General features: G+C 31.5%; 1 protein-coding gene and 1 pseudogene across 1 annotated transcript; both read right to left on the bottom strand.

Moving 5' to 3' along the window:
• Positions 1-2,062: 2,062 nt before the first annotated feature.
• LOC110780945 (uncharacterized) lies at positions 2,063-8,460 on the bottom strand (annotated as a pseudogene).
• Positions 8,461-9,621: 1,161 nt separating this feature from the next.
• On the bottom strand, positions 9,622-12,302 carry LOC110780760 (uncharacterized). Its single transcript, XM_056832279.1, has 9 exons — positions 12,159-12,302; positions 11,805-12,072; positions 11,592-11,688; positions 10,929-11,061; positions 10,652-10,812; positions 10,433-10,553; positions 10,106-10,285; positions 9,934-9,996; positions 9,622-9,807 (listed from the first exon to the last, which is right to left on the bottom strand). Exons 1-9 carry the CDS (start codon positions 12,300-12,302, stop codon positions 9,622-9,624), a joined length of 1,353 nt encoding a protein of 450 aa, XP_056688257.1.
• Between the last annotated feature and the right edge of the window lie 203 nt (positions 12,303-12,505).

The following is a 12,505-nucleotide window of genomic DNA, read 5'->3' as shown; positions in this document are numbered from 1 at the left end:
TTTGATAAATAAACTTATATGTTAGTCTACTTAACATATATTATTATTTTAATTAACATTCTTACTTACCAGTTATTATTAATAGTAGACTAACATTAGAAGTTCATTTATCAATATTTTTTATAATTCTTATCAGATTAAAAAGTTATAATAATACATAAATAAAATTATATCATAAAGGAAAAAATAATATTGATTTAGCTTTCCTACAATAATATATTATGCAATACACATCTATGGTAATTAAAATATATTTTTATCTTAGTTTCCTAAAAAAACGTAATATAATTTATTTATTTTAAAGTAAAAATTAAAACAAAATATTTTGGCGGGAAAAAATCACATCAGGAAATGACACGTGTCATTCCTGGTGTCTCTTTTAGTATATAGTAACTAGTATAGTACCCGTGCGATGCACGGTTTACAAATCTGAATAATAATTTTTATATAAATCTGACACATTATGTATTTGGTGATCGTTTGGGGATTCATTTATTAGTTCTAATACACTAATCATCAACATTATTGTATCATTTTCGTACGACTGATTGACACATACTTCATCGAAGTACAATAACCGTGCATAATTTATAATATATATAATGTTCACATATCCTACAATCATCATATAGCTATATAGTCAGGCTAAATAATATAAATAACCATCTCCAAAATTTGTAATTCTATAATATTCATCTAAATGTTTATTTTGTACTATAGTTGCTTAATGATAATAACATATTATAAATTGATAATCTACCACAAACTAAAAAGAAAAAGAAATAGAAAAGGAAAAAAAAAAAAAAGAAGAAAAGTCAAAGATAGTTAGAAAAGGAAAAAGAAAAAGAAATGAAAAAGAAAAAGAAATACTCTAACTTTGCAAGTAGTAGAAATGACGTGTGATCCCACTACAAAGAAATAATCTAATCAATTTTGATTAAGCTTCCCCTGTAAGCTTCACTTCATCGGGTTTTTCTTTTTTTTTTTGGGCGATTGAACTTCATCGTTTTTCACGAACTATATTGTGGTTCATCTTCTTTGATAAAATCCTGAACATGCATCTGCAACAATCTTTGGCTCTTTGTTAATTAGGTATACATCTTAATCTCTTATCCATTATATTATGAGCTTGTAATATTTATGAGTTTATCTTCTTATTCCTTATTAGATCTAGTATAGTACCCGACTTAAAGTCATCTTGATTGTTCAAAACCTGTGATTGAACTCTTGATTGTTTGTTTTATTTCAATCCTATTCTATTTTCTGGATCTAAGATTTTTTTGGTTTTCATTATTAGTGAAAAATGCACTTAACTTTTTTTTTTTTTTCCTGTTTTAAGGGGGTGTTTATTTTGAATGTGTGATTAAGTCAGCCCAGTCATAAGATGTAAAATTTGGGTTTGAAAATTTTTGGATAAATTAATGCTAAAATGGAGTATATGATTTTCCATTAAATTATCTTGATTGCAGAATTAGTCACCGGATTAGTGATTGAGGAGTTGAGAAGAGCCAAGGGCCTTACTGCAATTGCGTCAGATCCGATAATAGCAATATAATCTGATCAGACCTCTTCTGACCACGAAAGAGGTACACGGAGCAGAGGTTATAAGTCCAGAATCTACAAATAAATAGCTAAGTTGGAAATATTCCAGGTATATTAGTACAACAGACTCTCTTTCTATTGCAATTAATTGAATGTTTAGCGAATGTTTTATAGTGTATATGGTTCAGGCCATCTTGTTTTTGGTGACATAAATAATAGACTAAAAAAATGTAAATAGTTGTTGGTAAAAGAAAAATAACATTGTATTTTGGGGTAGAAGACTAAAAAGCATGTAAATAGTCAAGTTCGTCCTACTTATTTTGCACCAAACGCATCACAATAGACAAACGATTTGATACTTAGCGGTAACTGGACCGGTTCTTGCTGATAAGTGAAACTTTGGAGCCTGCATAAAAGAAAGTGAGACATAAAAATAAAGTCAAAAACACTTGGATTTTTTTTTTTAATAAAATAACAAAGAGGTTAACAACATAACTGAATAGGCTAAAAGAATACCTCCTCATATTGACAAGTTCTGAAAGACTTCTTTGTATACTACATTGCTCGTAGTATTATTAAGCTTATCTTCCTTGTCACAGATTAAAATTCTCAGTCCTTTCTTGGTCGTTACTCGGGATAATGCAACATAAAGTTGACCATGACTAAATACTGGTCTAGGAAGATATAAACCAACATGCGAGAGTGATTGTCCTTGGCTTTTGTTTATCGTCATAGCAAAACAAACCACCAATGGAAACTGCCTTCGTTGAAGCTTGATTGGAAGAATAGTAGTATCTGATGGGCTTAAGGTCATTCGAGGAATGAACACCTTATGCCCTATATTGCTACCTGAAATGATTTTAGCTTCAACAACATGGTTTCCAAGCTGAGTTATAATTAATCCTGTACCATTGCATAAGCTTGACGACTGATCTATATTTCTGAGAAGCATCACAGGGGCCCCAACCTTCAACTTAAGTACGTGATTTGGTACGCCTGAGAACGTAAGGGTGTTTAGGAACTCAAGTGGATAAAAATCTTCAATTACCATGTTCCCATCTTCCTTAGATATGCTGTCTGAACTTAAATAAATTCTCTCTTCACCTGGTATTAAGGATAGCAAGTAGTCGTTGATAATATGTACGTCATTATGAGTTGGGGCTAGAATTTCTCTTTCTTGAAAGTAGGTTGGATCCCACAAATTCTGTAAAATGGAAGGATAAGTACTTTCTATGATAGCTTCAACCGGATTTCTCTCTTCCTTTATAAGGTTTTCATCAGGGATTACTATAGCTTCTGTACCATCATTCGATTCTTTTACCTTACCATCACCGATCTTTAGTATCCACTCTGAGAATTCCCTGATTTCATGACTAATCGAATCTGGACAACCTACTGTAAGCCTCATGTTTCTTGTCAGGGTAAGGACTTCACAATAATTCCACAAGTAAGATGAGTTAATCGTGGCAAAAACAATGTCCTGCCTACTTCCCCTTGGGATCACAGGTAGAATTTGTCGAAAGTCTCCTCCAAAGACAACTACTTTGCCCCCAAATGGTTGCTCTGTTGGCCTTAGAATATCCCTTAAGCTTTTGTCCAATGCTTCAAAGCAGAATTTATTCATCATGGGTGCTTCATCCCAGATAATAAGCTTTGTTTTTATTAAAAGGTTGGCCAAATCACTTCCTGGTTTAATGTTACAAGTCGAGTTTTCATTTACATTCAGAGGAATTTTAAACCTTGAATGCGCAGTTCTTCCCTTAGGAAGTAAAAGTGATGCTATTCCACTTGAAGCAACGGGAAGCACGATATCTCCTTTTGACCGTATAGCTGCACATAGAGTTCTCTAAATGAAAGTTTTCCCTGTCCCACCATATCCATAAATGAAGAAAACACCGCCTTCACCTCTTGAAACAGCATCCATAACTTTATTGTAAATCTTTCTTTGTTCATCAGTAAGACTCGAAAATAGTCTATCATGCTCTACAAGTAAGGATGGTCTATCATACTGCAATTCATCTTGGATTAACTTGTTCCTCCCTTCTGATATGAGCATCTCATCTGGATAAGGTATCATGGGAAATTTTCGAAGTGTACTGCCATTACTTTGCAAGAGTTTTTCAATGTAAGACAAAGTGAGATTTTGAATTTGGTCTTCGGATAATTCTAAGTCTGTAAAAACCCAGAAAAGTAACAATCATTAGATGTCTTATATAGTAAATATTTGTTAAACATTAAAATGAAATACATAAAACGTCCTTGTAATGTTTAATATAATTTGATAAAAAAAAAATAGACGATTACCATCTTTCCCAAGTTCACGTCTCTGTTCTTCAAGAATACCCTCTGCTAATATATGCCACGTCGCATTCCATACAAATTCTGGTCTTGAGAGGCTTTCGAACAACAATAATATTGCAAAAAGGTTTCTTAAGTAGCGCGGAGTTCCCCATAAACTTGCTTCTGTGATTCCATCAATGTATTCTTTATCATCATCTAACAATCCTCTTGCATAGCAAGCTTCTTTAAAAGAAGCGTACAAAACACCATTGAATGTTCTAATATCTTCATAACATGTTGGACCGTTAACATAATTAAGTAGGATTCTTAAGTAGTACTTTTCACCATTACCTGGGGGGACGTGGTAGATCCTTCCAATAGAAAACCGATCCAATACTCTTTCTTGCCATATACCTTTCTCTGGCTTCCATGAAAACTGTGTTGGAAACTCCACATAAGTGAGTTTTCTAGCCTTTTCAGATGTCTTGTTACACTCCATCCAGGCTAAGAACTGAGATTTTTCAATAGAAGGCCTATTAATGACTGAATCTAGTGGATCATTGTCTTTGAATACAACACTCTTCTCATTAGGTAGATGAAAACTTAGCCTTTCTACAGCAGGAGTTCTATAATGCATGTCAAATCCAAAAATCCTCCATACTGCTTCGCATGGTGAAATTAAATATACCTACATACAATATATTTAAATTTAGACATTCTCAACCTGATGAAAAGTTAGCTCAATTTATTGTCCTCCAAACTTTTAGATAAGTACATGATTAAATATACCTGCAGTCATAGTATGCTTTAATTTCATCAACATTATCACAACTATCTTCAGTTCCTTGAGAAATGGCAGCAGTGATTCGATCATTTCCCTTATTTATATATTTAAATAAGTATTTGATCGACTTATGTTGATTACACCATTCAACATTAATATGAGCACCATACTTAAGGAGAAGTGTTTTGTTATATGGAACAACAAACCTGTTGTCTAGTTTCACTCCGTTTTTTTCAACAAATCTACCATTATCTCGTCTTCTATAATGTGGAAATCCATCTTCATCCACACTTGTCTCTTTCTGGAAATCCTTAGGGAAATGTTTTGAGCACTTTCCTTGTTTCATGCATGGAGAACTTGTATTCATTGCACCGCAAGGACCATGCATCATGCTATCTCCCACCAATTTATACAATTCGGGATCTGTATCCGGATCTGGAATCTCAGCACATATAACTTTATCAATGTCTTGAGCATTAGTAATCTTGTCTTCTGGGTGCAAAAATAGAAGGATATGGGCATGAGGCAATCCACGCTTTTGAAACTCCACTGTATAGACCACTGAAATCAATAGTGTTAGACAATGTAATGAGTATATTAACATACGTTTGACATTTATAACACTGGCTATTTTTTTTATCTATCTATATATTATTTTTCAAGTGTATTAGAAATTAATAATATTAGTCTACTTAAATCCACGCACTTGTTCAAATATCTTTTTTTCATTTGTATAAGCTAGCATGTCTCAATCAAATGGTCATAGTAGTCTGACTTAAATTCCAACTTGGTCATAAATGGATTGCTATAAGGAAATATACAGAGTACTAATTCATAGTCACTGTTTTGCTGTTATAAATAAATTAAAAAAATAACAGACTCAGGGTCTAAATGTTGGACATACCAACTTTCAATCAGAACTTGCTGTAGTAGACTTAGTCCGTGCTTGCTTTGGAATATAGTAGACTTAACGCAATATAGAAAATTCTATATTAATTCTATATATTAGGAAAACTATATTATATAGTAGACTAAACTTGTACAAAAAATTCTATATCAATTGAGAATTGTATGTTCACCAATAATACCCGTGCTTTCAATAAAAGTAATAAGGTAATCTACACATATAGATTAATGTAGGTATATATTAAAGAAGTCAATAAGAATGTAAGTTATTCTTATTCCGTATTTTGAACTATAATATCTTATTATTATATAGAACAGTATATTGTATTTTGACTATGCGCCCTGTGTTTTAGTTATAGATTTGTTAAGAAACTTACAAGCTTTAACTTTGAAGGGGAAAATTTGTCCAGTCTTGAGATCCTTGATTAGCCTATCAAGTTTCATTTTAAAAACCCTACAAAGAATGTCCGGTCTATCCTCTGATCTGAGCCCTCTTTTTTGAACAAATCGGGTTATTTCGGGCCACTTTGGATTGCAAGTGTATGTGATAAATAAATCTGGATATCCATACCACTTACAAAGAGCCATGGCATCTTGATAATTTTGCATCATATATCTCGCACCACCTGTAAATGATGAAGGTAAAATTATCCGTTTTCCGGTCGATGCAGGATCAGTGTCTCCTCTTAACACAACATCTGTAAGATTCTTATACAATTCCGCTCTTAGTTGCTTCTGATGTGTTCGTACAAAATTTAGTCTTTCAGCCTCAATCATTGTATAAGCATCTACCAGAAATTGTTGAAATAATTTTCTTGACAACAACAATGTTGCAGCTTCATTGACTCTATCTTGAATCCTGTATGCAAAAAACTCTCTCATACTCAATTTTTTTCTCTTCCTCGTCCCGTCAGTGCCTCTAAATGGAATATCAACCCTATAACCATCCTCACCGTATGGAAATAGTAACGGGTATTGCATTGCCAGGTAAGAAGGATGAAGCTCGTTAATACGTTGTAGTAAACCTGGTTGCTTTTCAACAATAATATCCCTATCTGATGTGCTTCCAATATCACCTACAATAAGTGCTGCTACTTCAGATGCACTTGGGAGGTTATATGTCCTCCCATCAGTTTCCTTTCTTCCAATGAGTTTAAGTTTGACATTTTGAGAATCATTATGACTAAAACGATCCCTTGCCATTCTAAAACCTTTAGCAATAGGGTTGTGTTGGTCGAGCATTGCAGTGAGATCATTAATAATTGCATCATCAATGCCGTCAGAATTTCTTGATTGGCCATGCAAAGAGAACACACAGATTGTTAGAAATTATTATTATATATATATATATATATATATATATATATATATATATATATATATATATATATATATATATATATATATATATATATACACTATGATAGTGCATAAAATAAATTAGCTACAAACCTCCAAGCACGTTTTCTGTTTGAAACCTCATTTTCTGTATCGTATATGTACAGTTGAGCGAATTTTGGAGATGATCCAGAAGTTGGCAACAAACTTCCTATTTGGTGGTAGTTTTGGCCTGCTAACTTAAAGACATAAGGCCCTCGCCCATGGTTGACTGTTGAGTCAATCTTTCCCCCCATTGAGGTAAATGAAAGCATACCATTTAAACACCTTATATTTTCTTGAACAATTATACTCTGTGCATCATCATTTTTCAAAAATTCATTGAGTGGTGATGGTGGTTCTTTTAACAAAGGAAGTTCGACTTTTCCTTGCATGCAACACAATGAGAATTTAGGATTTTTTGAATTTCTCTTTTTCTCTAATCTTTCCTCATACCATATATTGCACCACAGAATTTACAAATGTATATTGGATCTCCAACGTCCCAATACCCTACGTAAACATAATATCAGGATGGTTAGAGCTGCATCATAGACTTTTTGATAAGCAACAATAATTATAATTTGTGAGTACCTTGAAATGAAGTCGATGAATAATTGTACTCACCTATACACATAGCTAGAACCATTCAGATATCATCTCCAATAAATCATATAAGGCATGATACAAAATAAAACGATAATGTAATATACCGTGCGGTTCATGACCTTCATTATCCATATGAGTATCTTGTGACAATGTTGAAGCAGAAGCATCTATGCCTATACATACAAATGAAGAATCAGATGCTTGTTGATGAGATAAGTAGCATTTGTGTAGTAGCCTACTGATATCATTGTGAGTGTAACTATACTAAGCTTCATATGTGTAATAATTTACATACCAGATGCTGTATAAATTTCCATGTTTGGGATGTTGCTTGTAGAAGAATTGACAATACTATCTTTTTCAATCAAACCATGTTTCTTGGGAGGGTGGTTTGCTTCATGAGATTCCAAAATTTAAACATGGTTAGCTTATAGTAGTCAAATTATCATGATCTATGCGTATTCAATTTGTATAAGTTAATTAGTGAAATAAGTAAAATATAAAGTTAAATAGGATAGACCTGAACCATTCGAAATGTCGGACATAGGGATCCTCTGACCACGTACCAGACTTTCAACATCTCTTCTTTTTCCAGTACCTTTTGTTTGCTTTACACCACCTGCATAATTTTTAATATGTTTGATCAAATCTAGCAATGATATATTTCTCTATTAAAGAAAAGTAGTTTCTTCCACAATACATCACGAGTATGATATTCAGTTTAGATATTACTATGATTTTCGTTGTTATCTGATCTTCGGCGTTTATTTGCGAGAATTGCTTTCCTATTGAGCCTCGCCGAGGTACAATTTGACTCCATTGATGTATCTATTATCAACATGTTATACTAATTAATAATAACGCAGATAATAAGCCATTGTAATATCATAATTTGCAACAAAGAGTAAAAGATTAAGGTAGCATACAATTAATTACTCACAAATTTCGTTAGATGTAGCCATTGTAATAGCATAATTTGCAACAAAGATGATTAGATTAAGGTATCATATTCCTTTGGGTTAGCATATCGAGATTCTTGCCATAATTATTCAATTTGACTACATATATAATAATGCATAGTTGTCTTATATAATGATCAACAATTTGGGATTTTTCCTTACGGAGTACCACTTATTCTTTTAATTATGGCATTTTAAGATTCTTGCCGTAATTAAAAGATCATGAGTTACCTATATTTTATAGTAGACTTAGTCCCTGCTTTCTTTGGAATATAGTAGACTTAATGTAATATAGAAAATTTTATATTAATTCTATATGTATTAGGAAATCTATATTATATAGTAGATTAAACTTTGAACAAAAAATTCTATATCAATAAGGAATTGAATATTCACCAATAATATCCGTGCCTGCAATAAAAGTAATAAATCTACACATATAGATTAACGTAGGTATATGTGAAAGAAGTCAATAAGAATATAAGTTATTCTTATTCTGTATTTTGAACTATAAGTTACCATAAAAAATATTTGTAATAGATTGCTAATATATTTTTAGATTTCGAATAATGTAAATTTATTACAAATATAACTTTTTATTTCATAAAAGTAATACATATCATCAATCGTAATATACTATATCTCAAATTAACACAATTATTATAATAATAATTGTTTTTATATTTTAATTGAATTCCTCAAGTTAGCACGATTTGTCAATAATAAATTTATCAAGTTAGCATAATAAATTGTCTTTGTGTCATTAAAATAATAGGTATCTATGTAATAAAAGTCATAGTATATTCCACGTTTAGCATTAGCCCACGCGGCAATATATCTTAAGATTCAACTGTATTTTGAATATATTATTCTTCTACTTATGTAGTTGTATACTATAGAATAAGAATATTCTGTGTCTCATATGACTAAGATATAGTCGAATTTAAACCGAAACAAAACTATTCTTATTATAGAAAGACTTTGAGATTGATGATCGAAATGAAAATATTCTTTTCGTCACTTAAAGATAGTAAATATAGAGTCGAATTTAAATATTCTAAATTATTTTTAAACTCTAACCACTAATAGTAATCATAATCTTTCAAAACAACTAAAAACATCCTTAAGTATCTTCACACCTACATAAAAAAAAAAGATAGATATTTAATCTTTGTTCGCCTTGTCATCCTTTTCAATCTTTATAAAAGTTTTCCTCTTGTTGGATGAGTGCTGAGCCGAATCTGATTTTTTTGCGATCCCAGTAGTTGATACGTCCTCAAGAGGTCTTTTCATTGGAGTAACAAATCCCTCATTTGTGTCTTCATTATCACAGATAATAGAAGTAGATTCCTGTTGATAAAGTTTTGGTTAGTAAAAAGAATATTATTAGTATTTATGTTTAAGGGTAAATAACATTTAGGTAATATCAAAAGAATAAAGAAAGAAACATGTCAATGTATTTGTATTTTATACTACCTTTTCTTTCTCATGCAAAGGAATTGACGAATTCACAGTGGATTGTACCTCTATATCACGTTCCTGTCAAGAAATATATGCCATACAAAATATGACCGTGATATAAAGAATTGATAAATGTGTGTATAATCATATGACAAAAAAAGAAAAGAAAAAAAAGATAGGTATTCACCTCCACATCATTATTAACCTCCAAGAAAGACTTTATCAATTCTTCATCATCACTTATTCGGAGGACGGTAAACTGATCCCAATTTTTGTCAATATTGTAGTTTGATATATGAAACCTAAACAAAAAATTTCTATCTAAGAGTACATCAAGTTCGTCCGGAAATGAAATATTTTTACCATCCTGCAAAACATGAAAGACCAAAACTTTGTCACTTTTTGAAAGCACCTAGATTATAGGTAGGTTATCATACCAAGATGATAGTGTACCTATGGATTTAATTATGTTCCCAACCGTTTATGCCAATGATATTAGTAGTGTATGATTTACCTTAGCTATCTTTTCTCTCAAATTTTCGGCTGATATTTGTAGTACTTGAACGACTTCTCTATCAAACATCACAAAGGTAGAATTTCCGCTATCATCTTCAACAGTTATCGTCAGTTTGTATCTGATTCAACAATAAAATTAATATTGTGTGAGAAACCAAATTTTCTATATAATAATATGAAATGATTTTGATATTATCAAAATATAATACTTCTATACCTTGGTGGTGCAAATTTAACATGTTTATCGCATTTGATACACCAATACTTTCCACCTCCTTCATAATCAACCTTTTTGTTACATTGTTTGCATGAGTTATAATACCATTTTGTATCAGTTTCAAACCCAACAATGGTAGCAAATACTACACAATAACATTCCTGCAAATATATATAAATAGATTCTTATCAAATATTCACTTATAATAGATTGTATTAGACGTATTTATTTACTGCTTAGTATTACGTTTGGTATAATAACTATACTTATAACCTACCCTTTTAGTGTCACTTAGTTCATCCAGTTGTTTCCGCTCAGACTTTAATAAGAACTCGTCGGATAAAGAGTGTGTAGAAGTGTTTGACAAATGAGTCAATCTTTGCGAATGAGAATCATCTTCATCAACAATGCTACCGGAAAAATAAATGCATTAACAACAATTTTTATATATTTTCATGAAAAATACGCTTATAAATGAAAATATAATACAACTAACCTGTGTTTTTGAACTGTTTAATTTCAGGTATTTGGTCACCGATTAAGATCTTTGTTGCAAAAAGTGAGTTTGATAGAGAAACTTCATCTACATCCATAAGAGATTATGATGTGTGCATTAAAAATAATAATTTTTATTAATTATTTACCAAAACACGCAACATTAAATTCACAATAGTTATAAGAGTACTAATTGACTACCTCGTCAAAGTTTGACCTGTGCAAACTGCAAAATAATGACAATGGGTCCTTCAATGTTTTCTTGTGTAATTTGCATCATCTTCTCAGCGTACTTTCCCCACAAAGTACAATTCAACATGTTGTTTCTATAATGCAAATTAAAATAATGTAAGAAATTATGTTATTTATGGGTAAATAACATTTAGATACTATCAAAATAATATAGAATATATATACTCGTAAAAAATAACTAAAGAATGCTTACTCCAAGTCTTGTAATACGAGGGGTAATTTGTAGTTTGGTGTAGTGTCTTTGGACATATCAACAGGATTTCCCTTTTTTATCACTTCCGCAATCACATCTGTTATGATTTTATTTATAAAATTAAGTAATGATATTAAACGCATTATCCAAAAACTAAAAATCAATAGAAGAAGGTTAATAGGACAAAACAATAGATAGTGACTATTGTCATACCAACTAAATCAATCTCACTAATTTCTCTTTTCAATATTTTATCAAATGAGACCAAATTCAACCCGTGTAGGGAGAGTCCCACATCATCGCATTCCTTCACTTGAGTCTTGAAATAAAAGCTAAGCTTATAGGTATGGTTAGTTGCTCTATGTTTACCACCATTCGGCACTACTCCAAAATTTGATATTATCCGACAAGAACCATCTTTCACCAGACGGCCAAAACGTTCAATGAGAGATTTTTTAATACTGGCCTGTATTTTGGATCCCTGGCGTACAATCCGAAATGTTGTAAGAAATAATTAGTAAAACATTATAAATTGTATAATACAGTATGTAATCAATTAGACATTACCTTCTCATCAATTAGAACCATCTCAATTGAATTAGTTACTTTTGGGTTGTTCCATTCAGGAGCAAGCCAAAGTCCAACAATTCGAACCTTAATTCGCCAATTTTCTTTGACAGGTGTGATGTCACATATCATAGTATATGCCATTTGCTTGAGTGGTTTTTGAATATGTTCTGATGCTAATAGAATGTCTTATATATTTATGGGTGATACCGTGATACGCTGCAAACCCTAGTAAACGTAACATCTTTTCCAACTAGTATTCTAGTAACCGTAATACAAAGCAAATGTAAATATGGCAAAATATATTCCTAGTACACGGTTTATTCTTAACTATATTCTATAGTAGA

This window comes from Spinacia oleracea, chromosome 6, assembly GCF_020520425.1.
Source record: "Spinacia oleracea cultivar Varoflay chromosome 6, BTI_SOV_V1, whole genome shotgun sequence".
Classification (NCBI taxonomy): Eukaryota; Viridiplantae; Streptophyta; class Magnoliopsida; order Caryophyllales; family Amaranthaceae; genus Spinacia; species Spinacia oleracea.
Note: the sequence above shows the minus strand (reverse complement) of the source record. Positions and strands in the feature narration are given on the sequence as shown.